Below are 20,164 nucleotides of genomic sequence, written 5' to 3'. Positions count from 1 at the left end.
TATCACATAAAGAACCGCGAAAACATACAACGAGAAATTTCAGAAATTCGTCGTGCCATATTCTAACATAAAATGGGTTTAAATTTCTGATTTCAAATTTTTGAGTTAATCTGATGGCGTATTTGATTTTTTAAGTATAATTTTATAATGAAATTGAAAATTTGAATGAAATTGTGCTCAGTGTAACGAAAATCGTGAAGCCCAAATCAATAAGTTTCACAATATGTTGAAATTCGATGGTATAATACTTAAACTGGTCATTTTAACAGTCTCTTCATAATAAATTCTTTACTGTCGATTGGAAATGGATGTGATTTAACAGAAAAGCATTTTTGAAAATCAAAATTTGCTAAATCTCATGAAAATATAGCTATAAAATTAATTTATACGGACTGAATGGATCGATGGATGAAGCTATTTTACAAAGAGATGTCACCACCAGCATGTAGAGCTAGCTGTCAAACCTCATGTCAAAGAAAACGAATCGTGTAACATTTCATAAGGGCGAAACCAGAAGTTGGCTCCAATCGAGAAAAATGTGTTTGAGATCTCGATATATTTTGGCAAATCCTTTTCAAAAATCAAACACTATTCGTTAAACTATTACTCAATATTCAACTATTGTTTGTTGATTATTCAAAATAGTGCAGTTTTTCAGTAAGTGTGTGATATTTGAACGTTTTGCCCTATCTTGTTTTTTTCTATTCCTGTTCTAAGTTTCCCCCAACTGATCGGTCGTTTTGTATCCGTTTTGCAAATATATACTTCTTTTGTTCCTACTCGAAAAGCTTATAATATGCGATTTAATGTTGAGGTGATTTAGAGTAAAAAAGATAGCAGGTCTTTTGTGTTTAGCTTAGCTTAGCTTAGCTTAGCTTAGTTGACTACTCATATCCACCTTAAATCATTGAACTTGAAGTGCTTATATATGATCTTTAATTTAAAGCTTCATATAACATATTTGATTAGACTTTCTTCAACTTACTCACTTCAAATTCAGTGATCGCTGACGTGGCTAAGCAGAACAAGTTCTACCTCGACAATGGTTGCTTCTCCGAGATTGATCGACGCCATCAATTTTGTTCAAGGGCCAAAAGAATGGTGCTTGGGACTAGCAGTTCATTCACAATGCACAAAATTCATACTCTCCCTTTGAAAATGATCAATAACGGCGCCGGCCACGTCCTAGTAGTCAGTGAGGGATGAAGGAATGATAGTTAGTAGGATACTTCCCAGGATCAATTAACAACCTTTTGTCCCTTTATATTCCAAAGATAATTTTTTTTTTGAAAAATTCAGGAACAAAGGTAAGTCAATATAACCAACCATAGAAACCGTCTATACGTCTACGAATCTATATTTAAATATCCAAGAAAAGGATTTAGTAAGTAGGGGAAAGGTTATAACTCAGGATCCATTTTGATGAATGGTGTAATAGAGTTTTCCTACACCTCCTATGCTCTTAGATTTTTCTTAAGGAAACTCCTATTTCAAACTTTGGGGCAGTGATACAAAGTTTAAAGGAAAGTGAAAAATGTGTTCGAATTTTCCTTTAACTAGCTTGTTTTCCTTATTCTTGTTCCTGATGCACTGATGTTCTTTCAAAAGCGACCCCTTAGTTTGAAATACTTCTATCAAACTTCGAAGAATATTTATAAGGAGATATTTTAAATATTAAAGTTTTGTTAATGGATGAATTGATTCTCTTTTTTTGTTCCTTTTAATTTTTAATTTGTTAAGTAGGTTGTGATAACTGAAAAAGATCGGTTCTGGAAACTCATTAGGGCAATACAACTCTTTGCCTCTGTTTGATTTTGCAATTGCACGGAGAAAACAAATCAACCAAAAAATTTCAAAGTATGTACACAAATGAGATTCTCACTCTTATGTAGCTTATTAAGGTTCACGTTCAACAGCAGGATAGCAAGTCTTTTGTGTTTATGTTGTAAATTTATTGATTTGAAATTAAAGAATCTGAGTACAAAAAATCTAATTTACTAGTTTTTTTTTATGGCTAGACTTTCCATTTCAAGATTCTAATATTTTGTTACTCTTTATACATACATAGTTCCAATACGATCAACCCAAAAATCTGACTTGTTACTGCACCGCCTTGTGTTAGCAGTGCTAACTTAGCACCAATCAATTTGTTTGAAAATACGACAGATGGCATAATTTTTTCCCTCTATCAGTAAAATATTTCAGAAGGCCCTTTAATTTATCCTAGGCCCTATTTATCCTTATCAATAAACAGTTTTTTATTACGATTTTAGCAAAATGAGTTATATTTGTAGCAAAACATCCATTTTTGAGGTTATTTTGACTTGACCAGACCAAAAAAATTATAATCCGAATTTCTAAAAATCGGCTAAGTAGTTTTGATTTTATTTGCAAAACAGTAATCCGTATTTATGACCTTAACAGACTAATAGCACAGAGAACGTGTGTAAAAATTCCAACTTCCGTTTTGAAACAATTTTTGTTTTTTTTTTTTTTGCTGAGCCACCAGATGTCTTCAATCACACCAAAGAGAACTGTGAAAACCAAAACAGAGAAAAATTGAAAAAGTTTTATTCAGTTTAACACAGGTCGTATGAGCTACTTAGCATGTTTCAAGAAAATCGCTGTTGAAGTTTCGTATTTCTTTAAAACTTTCTAGAAGAACCAAATTTTCAAATAATGGGATGCGAAAGTGATTTTTGGAAGTAATCCCTTTTTAAGATGTCTAGAATCTGCCGGGTGAGACTGATCGTCAAGAATGTTCCTATTCGACTGGACATAGCCGATGCGTTCTCTTAATCCAATAACTGATCAAAAACTTATTAAAAAGCTGTTAGTAATTTTGACTGCCTCAGTAATATGTACAAAAATAAAGGAAGTGAAATTTTGTCCATTCAAAAATACCTCTCTTTGCATTAATCTAGCAAAAAAACTGATCCGTCTATTAAAATTTTAGCGAAACGTTGGTTCAATTATTCATACGCCTTTTCGAAAACTGGTCACTTTGAACGTTGATTTGTAACTTTTGAATGACACAATAGATGGCACTGTTTCAAGCAGGGACGGGATTATGTCATAGTCATGAGCCAAAAATTGCGACTCGTGATCTATTTTTTTCCTCACATGTCGTTAGTTTAGAATTTTTTCGAAATGAAAGCATGCTATGAATGATTATTTTGGTAAAGAAAGATTTTTCCATTATGTCATTGATCATTGAGATCTCCAATATTTCGGTCATGACATGACGGTTAAAACTGGTCATGACATAGATCATCAGTGCAATTTTTTGCTGCTTCGTTTGCCAAGCTTATTTTCAATATGCTATAGTATGACAAACGCTAACTAGCAATAGTATTAAAATATGAAAATAGAGATATGTAAGTGTTTGCTGCGGCTTTTTTAAAGATTCCATTTGGTTCCTAAATTTCATTCATTGCTCACTCTTCTCATACTTGACATTTATTTATTTATCTCACGTGAATACGAATGTTATTTTCATTCACATGATAGGAATATTTCTGTCATGACATGATCCATGACTGATCATATTTTCTTGGGTATAGTGATCCAAAATAAATTTCGCCGTCCATATGAATGAATGAAAATTTTCAAGCCTGGTTTCAAGTCAGATTTTAATGTATTTATCCGAACAAAGCATTTGAAATTTCACATACTTATTTGAAGATTTTTTGTTCGAGCTTGTACGTCTGTTCTCTGTGCTAAGCTAATAGTCCTTTTTTTGGTGGGTGACTTCAAAATCCAAAATGAGGGATTATATAGTTCTCATTTTAAAAAAAGTCAACAAATTTTATGAATCTAGCTTCAATCGTTCCTCAGATATTGCATCGAGAACGTACAGTTCGGGTGATAAAGACCCTAACAGCATTGGAAGGTTAAACACATTAAATAACACAGTAATCGGAAAACTATGAGTTTGGTTTTGCTCACCAGTTGTTTACCGAGCTTTTAGGTCCAGGGATCGAGTCCCACTACCCTAAATTTCTAGCTTAAGGAAATTATGTATGTCTTTGGACTTGAAATGAACACAAATACCACAAAATGTAATGTAAACTTTACAAAGTAGAAAATTTCTCTACGGAGTATCAAAAAATTGTAAAAACTCAACGGAATATAAACGGATACGCTGGTCATGCAGTCTCTGTGCAGGATGAAAATTCCGTACAAAAAGAAATACAGTCTCTGTAATTGGAACATAATAGGAGCGTATCGATAGGCAGTTCGGAGCAAGGTTGCCGAAATCACAGAAAAATCTGTAATTTTACAGAATTTCCAGCAAATTTTCATCACTGAATCTGTGTCACAGAACACAGAATTATGAAAAATTCACAGATTTCACAGATTTTTGAATTTTGAATGGATTTCCAAAATTATGATTTTTTAGTCAATATAAAATTTAGATTTTTTTTACTTTCAATTAAAAATGTATTATAAGATATATATTTTAATTGATTTTGCCAAACATAAATATAAAAAAGACTCTATTTATCGTGAATTTCCTATCACTAATCACTAATCGTACTTCCACAGCCAGAACTTATGTCTGAGTCCCAAAGAATAATAAAAGTGAGTTACTATTCTTCTTGTCTTTGTTCATGCTTTTTATCATTTTAACATAAAAAAAATAAAATGATGAAAAACACAAAATGGTTGGGCCTACCATGGAGCAGAGAACGCAGAGACATCTGGAACTCAGGAACAGAAGAAACGTGGACCACCAGTACCATACGTTTCAAATGGGCAATGTCGTTGGAAGCATGCTAAGAAAAATGCTCCTTGATGAAAAACCACGCGTTATTGGAAGTAATTCCACAAATCACAGGGGTTCCTCTTCAGTGGTTGGAAATGATTCATTTTGTACAAAGAAATCACAAAACCTAAGAATAAATGCATTTTGTAGAAGTAATTTAATAAATATAATGATTTTAAAACTCTAAGATTTTTTATTTTCATTCAATTATTTTGGATTTCGATGTACAATCATTTCTGGTCATCGACCAAGGATAAAGCGCCTTTACTCGCTCTTGAAAATAAAAAAGAGAATAAGACAATATTAAAAGAACATAAAACCCTTCGAGGTCTGTTACGAACCCGAAAGGTTTTTTTTTTAATTAACACTTTTAATAGAAATAAATAAACTATAATAATAATCTCTAAATTCAAAACTTTAAAATAGTTCAATTGTGTCCTGGTCAATAAAGCCAAAAATTGAACTTCTTGGGAAAATGTTTCACACAAACAAACAATCGGTAAAAATGAAACATATAATATAACACAATCTATTCCCTGCAGCCGATAATATTCAAATGAAGCCGAAATCTGGAGAATTGAGGGTGGAAACACTCAGAATTTAACCTTTATTTAACTTCATGTAAGTAAAATAAACATCATGGAACGAACTCACCAAATAAAAGTAAAACATCTGGGCTGTGTTAATTGATGGTGAATTCCTCTTTCCAGTCTGCTCTCAATGATTTCCAGTTCCGTGCAGCGCCTTAGCGGAACGCGGCACGAAATATTTATCCTGCCACTCTTGAGGATCCCACTCATCTATTAATGATTCACCCGTAAAATCTAGAACTTAGTACAGTTTTATGCCATTTTCAGCACTTGAATATTGATTATCAAATGCCTCCGCTGGCCTTCCACAAACCCTACACACACAAGAATGAACGACCAAAAGAAAAAATTTGGTCGCAGCAAGCTGAACAAATCCATCGTGCCAAGGGACTGATTGAAAACTCACAACACTGCTCTAATTTATTTTATTTTTTTCATATTCCCTGCCACTGTTGTCGTTGGGAATGTTCACAAATGATATTCACAATATTGCAATGATAAGCGACACATTGAACACTAGGAAATCTTATACGGTATTTTCACCAGGGACACCCATAATCAAACCGCGCGGATAACCAAATCGAAGAGCAAAGACGACGACCTGAAAGGCGACGACACAAAAAAAACAAACCGTCCTTTTTCGATCACGATTTTCCATTTTCGTCCAGTGGATCCATCCCAAGATTGGACTTGTCCACTTTAAGGCATCTTTAATCAACACTCCCAGAGTTTTATTTTGTTAATTCCCAATATAATTTCACCAGAAACACTCAATTTTCTGAAAATTTCGACGGACGAGATAAAAAACGCGTGCACTGCGGTCAAGCCAAGGCCTACTCCCCCCTATTTATCGTGAATTTCCTATGAAAATAAAGGAAAAAGCAACACAGAAAACCATCACAGATTTTTTGGGGCAAATCACAGAAATTCAGAATTTTTTTCTCAAAAATCACAGAATTTTTTTTCGGAAACCTTGGTTCGGAGGCGTACTAAAGCTTAGTGTATTTAAAAATCGGACAGTTAACAGTTCGTTTAATCGAAATACTTTCTAAGAAGGTAATCTTGAAAAAAGTTTGAACATTTCATGAAAAAGTTTGAACAAAATAATTTGTCGTTTTTTGTAAGCAAAAAATCTACTTTATTCTTGGTATCTCGCATCGGCCGGCGCACACTTTTTTCAGTCATGATATAGATACGCGCATTTAGCCCGCCCGGTATCGGAAATTGGCAATTTGGACTACATGTATTATTAAATTATTTTCACAAAAAAATTGAGAGACTTTAACAGGAAAATTACTCTAACGTATACCAAATAGATGTCCGCTCATGTGCATACAGTTTCAGACTCCTATCTATTGGAATATGGGAGAAAATGAGTATTCTCTTTAGCATGTGCATTTAGCCCGCCTCTTCCCCACAGTTTGATCGGTGAAAATTACCGGCTTTAGAAGAATAATTATCGAACATTTGGCTTAAAAAACATTAACATACATATGTTCTCTACAAAAAATGAACGGACGTAGGGTAAGTATTGTGGTATTTCGGCAACATATAATGTGCCCCTATACAGATTATTTAATGAAACTCATTTGTCTCATAGACAATTGCCGTACTCCGTGAGGAGAAGTCCTAAATTTAAAAAGTCAGTGAAAATCACTACCGGTTCCGGTGTTTCCGTTAAACGGAGTCCCTAGGAAACATCCGAGATGATGTTCTATAAGCTTATTTTAATAACATCAAATATTAAATCATTCAGATTGTGTCTTTCGATAGACCCCTTCGACAGCTAAACAAAACTGCTAACCTCTTATTCTTTTATGTTCTCCGATCCGTTACAGTTCACAAGACCGAATCTCCTCTATGAACGAGCAGCGTATAAAAAGTGACCGAGGCGGAAATTACAAGAGTAAGTTGACTGAATCAATTTTGATGAACCTCTATCTGAGACGCCAGCCTAAAACTAGCCAGAGCTTCAAGCTTTGATTTGTTCGCCAAAAAAATGTTTTCCTCAGCGCAGCACGCAAGATGTTACCTTGGCTCTTCTACCCTAGCTTATAACCATATGCACCCGCCATGTGTTGGCTAGTCGCAGCTACTAAGTTGCCGAGAATGGCATTCGGATCTAATAATATTGTGCTAAGCATTATCGAGACGCGAGGTCACACACAACCCGGGTGGAAACTGGTTTTTGCTTTCACTTTTCAACTCTTAAGCGCCACTTCCATCCAAGACGATCGCAAAACACGGAACTAGGGAAGTGTCTCATGTTGCGCCCCAGTGCTTTCAGCTCTAGCTCTGGCTGGCTGGCTGGTGCTTCTTTAATGAAGCGACCCTGACTTATATCATCCGTGTACGGTAATTAATTAACATTATTTTTTTTGGATTTTGGAGCCGACCGATTAATTTTGCCGTTTTGACACCGCAGAGTGGAGTTTTGATTGAATTTCAAATTAGTTTAACAAAGAGAAGAGACTATGGGGCTCAGTTGGGTGGGTTTCTGAACTTGAAATTTGGTGTTCATGACAATCAGTCAGTAGGTAGCTAATTGAGGGTTCTGAACTTTTTCTTCGTATAGAACACTGGTGCACCGCGCGTCGTAATTATAACGGAACTCATTGAATAATCATCGGGTGAGGCTTACGAGTGCCATTGACCTTCAAATCGTTCGGTTTGAGTTCAATACATTGGTGCAAGTCATTCCACACCAGGAAGAATTTTCCGATGACTTACCAGGGTCAACTTGTGCGAGCGAAAACTAAAATCAGATAACTCGTCAAAATGCTTCACATGTCAAAAAACAATCTTTTCTATTCTGTAACTTTATATTATTCCGGGTTAGTTAGAATCATTTTTTTAAATTTTTTAAATAAATAAGCTACACGTTATGAATAAGGGGGCATCCATAAATTACGTAACGCTCTTAAGGGGAGAGAGGGTGAGCTTAATTGTTACGAATAGTGACATAGGGGGGAGAGGGGGATGCTCAACGTTACGTAACGATTTCTTCCTCTCACAAAATGTCAGTCTGCTCGAAGCTATTTTGTAGATATGCCAATTACTGGCTATTTATGTTTAGCCAATTTTGCCACAGCTTGAATCGCTTAACGCTCCAAATTTCATCATATTTCATGCTGGTTTGTATTAGTCCTTACGATCTGTGCTGCATATCAGGGAAAAAATAATCAGCATAAAATAAAAAAGCTGACGATCAATAAGTTTGAACATCATTTTAGAGTCTAAGGCGCACAGTGGGGCAGACCTGACCAACCGATGGTCAAAACCTTATAACTTTGTCAAATCAAATCCTACTGGTTAAAAGTCTTCTGAAAAGTTGTTCTTCTGACAAAAATCTTTAATTTGATGAATTTTTTTCATCTTGATGTTTTGAAATTAGATCTAGATTACTTTATTTAGCTGATTTTCCTTATAAACTTAGAAGCTACTCAGTCGATCGGCGCGAAAATTTTCATGTAAGGGTTTTTAGAACCGTTAAAAAGTTAAATGATGTTTTAAGATCCCTTTCCTCGCAAGAATGGGGGTTCCCATACAAATGTTACATGAATATATGCACATCTCTTGGATCAATCCATCAACGGTTGCAGTGATACCAAAAGTTTGGACTTAGTCTCTTCCATGTCCTGAGCGGAAGGATAGCATAGCTTTATTCCTGCTGATTTTTTTTGTACGAAGGATACAGATCGATTCCTCTCTTCTTGGCTTGAGATCTAAATGCTTGATATTGGTGTCTGGTTAAATCCAGATCCAAAATCAAGGCTAAAGCTTCATTAGGAGTGTAAAGCTTAATTCCTCCAAGACTAGATTGCTCTAAAGAACAATTCGCTCGAGAAAATGTTGGAAGAAATATTACCTTCATATGATTGGCTTCTGCTGTTTTCCTTCTGAACTCTAATTCATTTCTGTCGCCATTGCAAGCTACTGTGTTGGAACAGATCTACGCAATCCAGTGATTTTTCTACGTTTTGAACGATTTGAAGAATCTTGAACATTTACTGAAGGTCTTCCTCCTGAAGAATCAATGATTGTATTGTAGGGCTTTTTTTATATAAAAATAATTGAGAATTTAATATTAACCTTCACTGATAGCTTTGTCCAAACTTATTTTAGTTTGAAGCCAAAGATTATTTTTTCGCGAAAAAGAATTATCTGTACGGTAACAGCCTTTCCATTTTTGTTGTATTTTGGAGCTTTCTATTGTTTTTTTCTCAAAGATTTTTTTTCTTTCACAGTCTATAATTACAGATTGTTCAATTTTTTTCCAGAACGTTGGTTTTTCTATTATTCCAGCCCTTGTGACTGCTCTCATTGGGCATTTCAAAAATGTCTCATCTCCGGAACATTCTGAACCAAACCTCGGGGAAGAAACTTCAGGAAAAAATCAACCAAACTTAAAACTTGTAAACCAATAAAAAAAACACGTACACGATGTCAGAGCCAAGGTTGCCGAAATCACAGAAACATCTATAATTTCACAGAATTTTGAGCCAATTTCCATCACAGAATCTGTGTCACAGAACACAGAGTTTTGAAAATATTCGCAGATATCACAGAATTTTTAAATTTAGGACGTTTTTTTTTTAAATTAAATTTTTTATGTCAATATAAATTTTGGATAAATAATTTTGAATTGGAAAATTATGATAAAATTCGTAATGTTAATTGGTTTTTCTTAATTAAAATGTAAAAAGACGCAATTCGACATGACTTTTGAAGGAAATTAATGGAAAAGCATAACAGAAATCCATCACAGAATTTTTGGGTAAAATCACAGAAAGTTAGAATTTTTTTTCGTCAAAACACAGAATTTTTTTCAGCAACCTTGGTCAGTAGACTGGCCCATATAAATAAAAATCCTTATATTCCACGCGCATTGCGAAAAAAATCACACATTCAATTGCAAATAACTCATCACAGTCAACTCGTATCGCGTCACAATCTTCTACAAACTTGTTTGTCATTGTTTGAACTACAATTCCTGAAATTCTGAGCTTTCTAGCATACTGAAAACATGTTTAGAACACAAAGAGTGGAAGTATGTCGATTTTTCATACATTTTGCCGAAAATCTCCATACAAATTTCAAGTCCTTTGCGCCAGCTCGTGCTTCTTCCAAATGACCTGAAACTTTCAGAAAGTCATTTTTTCACCTAAATGCACCAATCAATGGGGTGCCGCGTTGAATTTTTTTTTTTGTAAAAATCATCCCATACAAATTTGGGCCAGTCTATTGGTCAGAGCTCAGTAATAGAACAAATAAGTTCAGATGAATAAGTTATAAACTCATATTGGTACTCTATATAAGTAGCTAATGGATCAAGTAGGCTGTTGCTTAATTTGACAGCAATTAAACATGGTTCTTTTTTTTTTAATCCTAACATTCAGTGTGTAAATAATTTCTATTTTATTTTTGAGTAAAACTAGAAGATCTAGTTTTTTTCCTTGTTAACGAATGTCGAGAGACATTTTATAGAAAAAAATGTTGAAAAAAAAATTAATTTAGTTAACAGATACTAAACATCTGACCGAAAAGGATGTTATAGAAAGTTTATATTCTAAAGAATCTTATCTGCTTGTCTGTAGATAAAAAAAAATTAAAATACCGAAAAAGTATTATAAAAATTATCCTATGAAGAAAAAAATAAATGAGCTAAATTTCAAATTAGATTGTGTTCAAGTTTTTCTGGCAAGAACATTTTCGAAAGCAATCCCAAAAGTACAAGAATTAGGTTAGCTTAGCTTAATTGTCTACTCACATCCACCTTTGATCATTGAATTCGAAATGCTTCATCACCATTTTCATTCGTATAAATTAACCAACGCAAGTTTGAGTTATTTTAAAATGTTTTCAATTTGGAAAATATCACTATAAAAAATAAAAATATTTCGAATTCCACGATCTCAGGCGTGGCTAAGAAGAACGAGTTCCACATCACCAATGGTTGCTATTCCGTGATTGACCGAGGCCATCAGTTTTGTTCAGAGGTCGAATGAATGGAACCTGGGATTGGCAACACATTCACAATGCTCAAACCTGATGCTCTCTCTTTTAACATCAATAACGGCGCCGGCCACGTCCTAGTAGTCAATGGATAGATTGGAAAAGGTAGGAAAGGATGAAAGATCAATTTTGTGCTTTAGGACCAAGGTTACCTCTGCATCCTAGCAAAACAATTTTATTTTAGAGGTTTGGTTTAAAGTATTTGATCGGGAGACACTTTTGACTAGTGTGACCAAAACTATTGTCACTACACTACTGAAACCTAAAAAAATCTGCCTTTATTTTGAAGTATTTAAAAGAAATTTATTTCTCAGATAGAATCAGTACATTTATGGATTAGATAAACTAGTAGAAAACGTGTTTAACCAATCACAAATGTTACTAAACCTTACTCTTTTGATTGAAAAATTACAAACGCTAAAAAAAAAGTATTAAATGGATTGATTTGGTTACTTCTGAATTGGTCACCTGTTAAATAATAAAAAGACCAAGAAGTTTCAACAATTTTAGCAAAAAAAAAGTTGATGCAAATAAATAGTGATTATTTGTAAAATTGTTTCCATAGACGGTTGCTTTTTGTAAGATAACGCTATCACATAAAAGTTTTTTTTCCTGATTTGCTTTAAAAAAAACAACGGATAATGGAAGGAATTAGTCAATTTTTTATTTTATCATGTATTTTGGAAATTTCATCAATCCTAACCTAAATGTAGGAAAGACAAAGGACGCATAGGGTGATTTGCCAATCGTTGCACAGCTAAGCACATGATTTTGGTTTTTATGCTGTATTTTAGTCATTTCAATCGAATTCACTCGATTTTTTTTTTGTCGATGCACTCATACAGGATTGGTCAACAAGATCCAAAAGTTCAAGTGTTTGAAAAAAGAGACATACAAATTTTAAAAATCATTTAAAACAGCTTGTCTGTGCCCAATAGTTGCACAGACAAATTTCATGTCGGTCATAATGTTGTCCGATTTTTTCCAATGGTTGCACATTTTGAAAATCAACCACCATGTGGTCGAAGAGGCTGATATTTGTTACGGAAGCTTATTATGAGAACTTCTTGTTCGAATGCAATCTTATTTGAAGACGGCCCTTTTTAGGGAGGGGGGGGGGGGCGCGGTGGTCTCCATATATATCGTCCAATGCACAATTGGAAAATTTGAACTCAAAATCTTAAAAAACACAAAGCCGTCGGTTTGAGTGTCTGGAATAGTTTTCTCAGAAACTCAAATCCATCTCTTTATTTAACCGAAGCCATTTGAATGGAGTGTTATTTGACATAATTTGCCCAGTGTTGAGCTTTTTTCTTTATATGTCCTACCAATATAAAATTTTATGTCTTTAAAATAGAATATAGGATAAACTGAAAGGTATTTGATACTTCATTTTAAAGTGCCTATTTACAGGTGAAAAGATTAGAGAACATGATCTGTTTTGCCCCCTTTTACCCCTATGAAGATATGATTTTATAAAAAAAATTGTTTTAGGATTCACTTGTAAGTCTATCGATTTTTACATATTGAATATCAATTTAAAACTTGAAAATGCACACAACCACGCCCAAAGTTTCAGATCGTTCGACTGATTTATGCTCATAATATACAATTTTGTAAAAGAATTTATCTTTTCGAAAAGTTAATTGATTTAAATATCTTTTTCATGTAAGTGGGTTTATTTGTAATTAATGTAACCTCTGTAGCATTTCATCAATCTTCAGGAAACAATCACATCACATAGAGCTTTCCGGTTGAAAACCTGTTTTGGATCAAATTAGGTTTCACAAAGCTATGACTGTTTATTTTTCTGGATGATAGGATCGTTGTTTTCCTATTGTACAATAATCTGACAATATTATTTACAATATCAAGGGGATCGCTGTCGACATGAAATACAATTCTTTAAGATTTGTCGTCTCGAAATAAGAGAAATAGATTTTTCCAGGACAATTTTTAGATTCTTTGCATAAAATGTTGAGTAAATGGTCGGGATAAAGAATTTCAAAATAAATCTGATAAAAAAGTAGTCTCTCAAAGCCAATGCAGTTGAGTTGACTTAGACTTTTTTCAGACGATGCAAGTTGCCCGACTTTCATACATTCATAAGTTTTTTCAACGAGCCTAATAATTTCAAAACTTGAATTTTAAGATTCGACAGTAGAAAAAATAAACTTATGGATATATAAAGTGTCTTTGAATTATTGAATAAATTATTAAAAATCAACATTGAGTGCGAAAAATGTGAAAATTCTAAGTGGAAAATAATTAATTGGAGCACAGAAATTACTAAAATTACTAGTTAAACGTAAATATCCATTTATGCATGTGGTCAATGAATGTGTTCAATTTTGTATGACAATTTGTATGGAAGATGAACTTTTCGAATGTCCAAGAATTTCAAATAAGTTTGAAATGAAGTTTATTTTTAATCATTAATTTTGCCCATTCTTAAGATTATTTTTTTGCCAACATGAGAAGAAGCAAAGTATTTCATGAAAAAAGTTATAACCATTTCGAAAGCCAAAAAATATTTTAAAATCCAAAATTATGTTTTTTGAACTTTCAGTACATCTCTGATGGTTTTTGAATGAAAATTTTGATTTTTCCGTACAAGCCTCCTTACTAATTCAAACACGTTGTTGTAATTCAGGACTTAATCAATGTACAACAATGGGGCATGAGGAGATTGAACGGACCAATTGTTGCCCGATCCGACATATTTTCTGGTTAAGTAAGGATCACAATGTTTTTCAAAATCATGGTGTTGAAATTGTCCAACAAAAATTTCGTATAGAAAACTGATACGAAAAATGTTTTGTTCTGACGTAAAACCTTATTTGCCGTAGAAGGAATGTTAAGGTTTTTGTTAACAATTAGCACGAAAACCGCGGGAAAAAAAACAAGAAAAATTAAAACTGTCACAAGATACACATTTAACAGCAGAAAATATCTCAAAAGCCTCATTTTATCAGAAAAACATTCCGAATTACATGATTGAGTATTATTTTTGGGAAAAGTTAAAATATCATCTGAAATACTGACAATTAAAGTCATGCTGTGCAACAATGGGTTAGGGGACAACGATTGGCAAATCACCCTATTTTCCTTTTTTTTTATCTTATTGCGAAAAGGTGTTATAATAAACACCTTAGATCGTAAAATAATAATATTATAAAAATGCAGCCTTTAAATATAAAAAAATATATAATTTCTCAAATGATGTTTAATGAATGTAGACTAAATTTTTTTTATGTATTTTAATAGGTTTTTCTAAATTTGTTCAGTCTTATGAACAAAATCTTATCAATTGATGGAAAAAATCATCAATAAACTTGTTGGAAACACATTATGTGAACGTGGGACTGAAGGGGTAGGGGAAAGTCGGGCAAGACGGACACAGCGCGTAAAACGGACACTTTCAATATTTCGAGAATTACAATGTTTAGCACAAATCTAATGATGGGAATATGTTCGCCTAAGTGTATCAACGCTTTCGAGAACCTTTGTTTATTTATAGCAAGCAAGCTCCCATCATAGTAAAAAAACAAACAAAAACTTTGAGGATCCATTATCTGATGTAATTTTCTCTCCTCATTAAATAGTTCATAACTCGAAAAATTTTCGAAAATTTCAACCGTTTTCAAAGGTAGAGTGTTTATTGGGCTTCTGTCTAACCATCTGGAGGAAAATCAGAGAATTTCCGTCAAAGGGCTTGAACAGCAAACGTTACGAAAAAAAAGTTGCTAAGGCGGGTAAAACGGACACCTCAAGGTCGGGTAAAACGGACATATAAGTTTCTCCAGGTATTTTAAATTTTTCATCGGTTTGATTCTCCATACGCCTTCAAAAGATCTTGGCAAGAGCAATTGTCGGTCGAAAAGCACTCACCGTCTTGAAATTTTCTCTCCTCATTAAATAGTTCATAACTCGAAAAATTTTCGAAAATTTCAACCGTTTTCAAAGGTAGAGTGTTTATTGGGCTTCTGTCTAACCATCTGGAGGAAAATCAGAGAATTTCCGTCAAAGGGCTTGAACAGCAAACGTTACGAAAAAAAAGTTGCTAAGGCGGGTAAAACGGACACCTCAAGGTCGGGTAAAACGGACATATAAGTTTCTCCAGGTATTTTAAATTTTTCATCGGTTTGATTCTCCATACGCCTTCAAAAGATCTTGGCAAGAGCAATTGTCGGTCGAAAAGCACTCACCGTCTTGAACAGGCCATAAAAACTGTAAAAATAGGATCTCCGGTGAAGAAAGCGCCTATAAAATACGGAATTCCGAAACACACTGATTCGCTTCTGGACTTCGACCAGTTGGTTCCATTTTGGTTTGAAAACGTTTTCAAATACTTAACTCACAAAAATATCTACGTTTCCGAAATTCCGAACGAAATATTTCCTGCCTGCAAATATTTACGGTGTCAAAACCTCTAAAATTCATGTTTTTTTTTTAATTATTATAACACATCATTTGAGAATTATAAATAATAACAAATGATAAATAAATTTGCAATGTACTTAGCTTTTGAACGTCCTTGGATTAACGGAGAAGCTGGACTTTAGTCTTTTTGAGTTGGTCCGGGAGGCGTAGCACCAGACCTTCTAAAAAACTAATTCCTCCGATTCGAACGCCAAAAATCTACTTTCTTTCTATTAAACTTTACGGAACATAGGACCACTATTAAGCTTTGTAAACGTTTAAACCGGATTTTGGCTAAAATATCCTGTTTTTTTCTAAATTTTCTGAAGCAAGGAATCAAAGAAAAAAAACGCGGCCGCTCCTGGGCACGGCTTACTGAGTCCTCCCTGCAATCCCAAAAGTACAAGAATTGTCCAAAAACATGTTTCACTAAAACGTGAATAACTTTTGAATTGGCAAAAAGTGGCAATTTTTTTTTGTTGGATTTAAGGTTTGTGTAAGAATGAGGGTGGGGTCTCGTCTGGTAACATGTTTTCCAGATGTCCGAATATTATGAAAATTCGAAATTTTTTAACGTTATTCGTTTGTGCTCGATTATTATTCTGAACACATCCATGCTTTTTTATTTTGGTTTTTTATGAAATACAATTTTAGAGCAGTATTGAAAATATTTTTTTTGTTTTTGCGATAAAATGCAACATCATCAAACTACAACTTCACCTACTTTAAAAATTGTATGAAACAACAAATTTTAAGATATGTTTGATAGATTTGTGATCGGTGTAATGTCCAGTTTCTAAAAAGCATAAATTTATGATGAATTTTCGAAATTTACAAAAAGAGGTTTTGTCTAAGCTTCATAGGTTCTGCCCCACTGTGAGACACAAACAGGGCAGATGTGTAATTCGATAGTGCAGATGTGGAATCTGGAACTTGTTGAGAATGCAATCAATTTTAACGTAAAATTTTTAAACACTCTCTGGTCGGTTCCGCCTGAAAGTACACTATAGTGCTTCCATAGAAAGTTTTAAAGAAAAATTTTGAATGGGAAATAGATTCTGCAGAAAATAATACACACAGTACGTTTTTACAAAAAAAATAGTAATAAACGACAACTTGGATCTCTGGTGATGGTGGCAATAAACACCGATAAGTCGGAATAAATTAAACGTCGTTGATAGCATAGCATTGGGTGACTACACACATCTTGCATTGGCTAATACACAAAGTACAACTTAATCATCAAAGCAAACACAAGATGCCAAAACGAGTATCTGGATTCAATATTCGTTTCAAGTGTTGGTTTTAAAAATAAGTTTAGTACAATAATGCACACCGCGACAAGTCATTGTAATCATAATGGGGATGATCTGATACAGCAAATAAAACTTTTCAGGTGCAGAGAACTCATACGATCCAGAGCGCTGTATTTAGAAAGGAAGGGGAAGGGATATTTATATGGGAAATCCTACTCGGCAAATAGGACTGAAAAAAAGAGTAAAAGCAATAAATTTTCAAAAAGAAACGATCTCACCAAATCCATTCAATGGTATAGAAGGTTTAGGCCGGAGCTGTTTCCCAATCCTTCCTAATTGGAGCCAACTGGAACGGGTTGCAACCAAATATTTTTCAAAATATCTGTCGCCTACAAGCAACGCGCATCGCAGCAATCTTAAAAAGAACTGCATTTTTTCGCCCATTGCGGAATTTCCCTTTTCTCTTGCTGTGGCCTAATAATTGGGCTGCGCCGCTGCATTGCTGTTTTTCCAAATTCTTCAGATGTCTTTTAAAACAATATTTCCTGACTTCACCAGCAGTGGACCACTGGGAACATTTTTATATCGGAAAGTACGCTTGAAAATTTAATCGATACTGCGTAAACGCAAATCAGATCACACCGGTAGCCATTTTTCTTTACTATTAAGCACTATTTTTTGAATCGCAATTAATATATCTCGGGAAACTGCTTTCCAAACTTCACCCATCATTACACTTAACATCAACGTTATCCTTTCTAATCTTCATGCACAATTTCACGGTTTTTTTTGGCAATTTACAGTATTTTTTTTGACAAATATTCACGGAGCACGGAATAAATTAAACGTCATTTATAAATACAAATTGGAAGGATTTGCCGTTATTTGAACACTAAAACATACAGTCGAAATCTTCATAATCCACATTATGTAAAATTTATTTTTCGAGTCTTCGTAAATCAAAATTTTAAAACATGCATGGAGGGAGGAGGGTATATTTCAGCGTTACGTAATTTTCATAGAGGGGGTAAGTCGCAGTGTTACGATTTGTGACATAAGGGGGCAAGGGGTCTAAAAAGTGCATTTTAGCATTACGTAACTTATGGATGCCGCCTAATCGCATTTCTAAAAAAAATATGAATCATATTTCAAAAGCGGAAATTTAATACTTTCAACGCTTACTATTCTCAACTTATTATGCTGACCGAACGTCACTTCGTGCTTCTGCTTACTATTTGTGATTTAATAAAATGTTCGAAAAATATTTCGAATTTTTCTTTCAATATACTCCTTGTACATTATATTATGTTCAATTTTATCATCTTGATAAGGAAAAAGATCGATTACAAATTTTGAATATCGTTTTTGACGATGTAATAATGCGCACACGCATTTATTTTATAAAAAATATTGAGAATGCATTAAAACAGGACCGTTAACTAGATAAATGGCGATTAGCGAATTCGTGTTTAATCTTAGTTAATGGCCCTAAGAAGCTCTTCTTTGCTCCAAATGTGATTGCGTAGTTAGAAGCAACACATATTAGCACTGTTGAGATTATTTGATCTCGTTAATAATGAATTAAACTAGTTACAGATTTCACGGTTTCCAAAAAAAAATCCAATGATCTCTCCATTCATTGAACTTGAAACGGTTTCACCTTAGTCCAACAATCACCAGACGTCCCCGCGCAATAATGGCGGAGTGAAATAAATTTTACGTTGTAACACTCTGTTGACAGACCATAATCCGTTTTATGTGCGGCGGGATTTTTTTTTATTAAGTGCCTTTCACGAGCATCTTTTTTCAATCGTTCTTAACGCTTCGCCGAGGAAAACATAAAACCTTCATTCTCACTCTTTCAACCGTAGTCGCTTCTGGTTTTTTTTGGTCGCTACTAGGTAAAGCACTTTGCGTACTTGAGCCTTCTCTCAACACGGCTTTCTCAGCAAATACATAAAAGACATCTTATGATTCCTGCGTACGACCACGTATTTCAAAGGGTTACGCATACGACCGCGCTACTTTTTGTCCATTTCTGATCCATAATCTTTTTGATCTCTGTCTCCCCCCACAGAAGACATCGAGGCAACAGATCCTTCAACGATGACGACGACTTCACTGATGGCTGGCGGTCCATCTATATCACCCAGCTCTACCGGGAGTAACGGTGAAAACTCCGGGGCTCCAGCTATGCTCGGAATTAATCACTCAACTGCTGCCGGCGGTTTCACCGGAACCGGTGTTTTCCAGTCGTCACCCTTGATCAGCCCTTCGACTGGCCTGTCGCCATACAGTCTTGGCAGTCCTCATCACCACAGCAATTCGTCAATGCTGAGCCAACCGTATGGGACGGAAGCGAGCGGTTTTGGGCCAATTTATCATCACCACCATCATCATCATCACCATGGCCATGGAGCGCTCCACTCTGCCCATCATCCCGGATCGTACGTCAGCTCATTCGATAAATATGAAAAGTACAAAATGGCACCAACGACCCCACCACACCATTCTAGTCACTCGGTAACGGCGGCTGCCACGGCTTATGCCGGACACTATCAGGGATTTTACGGATCCAGTCCGTCGACTGCGACCAGCCACCATCAGCTGATGAGGCAGAACAATTCCTGCATCGATTATGTGCAGAGATAATTGGTCGCAGCTCAATTTTTAAATACCAAATGTTCTCAAAGTGAAACCAAAGATTGTAAATATAAGTTAGCTACCAGTAGAAGATATTTATTTTTAGATTGTGCTTTCGTTAGTGTGTTTTCTCTCGATTCAATGCTCCGTAAGTAACATTATTTTTGCGAATAATTTATGAAACCTCAATAAATATTTCAGATTGAAAAAAAACTCAGTGTTTAACATAATCAATGGCCGAAAATGATCCAAAAATTGCTTTCAAACAAACGTGATGAGAAGACGGGTTATGTTCGTGCTCGTAGTGACATACAATTGCATGATTATTTTTTAAATATTTATTTGCAATATATGTACATAACATTGAACGTATTGTCTGTTCATAATCCCTAGAAATTCGGAGCTGTAGTATTGCGGACCTGATATAATACTATTCTCACAAGAAATTTTCTCAGGAAGTAAATTTTTTT

The 20,164-nt window shown here is 34.5% G+C and overlaps 1 protein-coding gene across 1 annotated transcript in view; it reads left to right on the top strand.

Moving 5' to 3' along the window:
* LOC129758461 (T-box transcription factor TBX1-A-like) overlaps window positions 1-19,799 on the top strand; it is a 95,032-nt gene extending 75,233 nt beyond the window's left edge. Inside the window, exons 6-7 of the mRNA XM_055755962.1 lie at window positions 7,197-7,264; window positions 19,129-19,799. Of these exons, the coding sequence (XP_055611937.1) occupies window positions 7,197-7,264; window positions 19,129-19,703 (643 nt within the window). The 3' untranslated portion in view covers window positions 19,704-19,799. The remainder of the gene's footprint in view (window positions 1-7,196; window positions 7,265-19,128) is intronic.
* Window positions 19,800-20,164: the final 365 nt, after the last annotated feature.

The sequence above is a fragment of the Uranotaenia lowii genome, chromosome 3 (assembly GCF_029784155.1).
Source record: "Uranotaenia lowii strain MFRU-FL chromosome 3, ASM2978415v1, whole genome shotgun sequence".
Classification (NCBI taxonomy): Eukaryota; Metazoa; Arthropoda; class Insecta; order Diptera; family Culicidae; genus Uranotaenia; species Uranotaenia lowii.
This window is presented reverse-complemented; position numbering and strand designations above follow the sequence as displayed.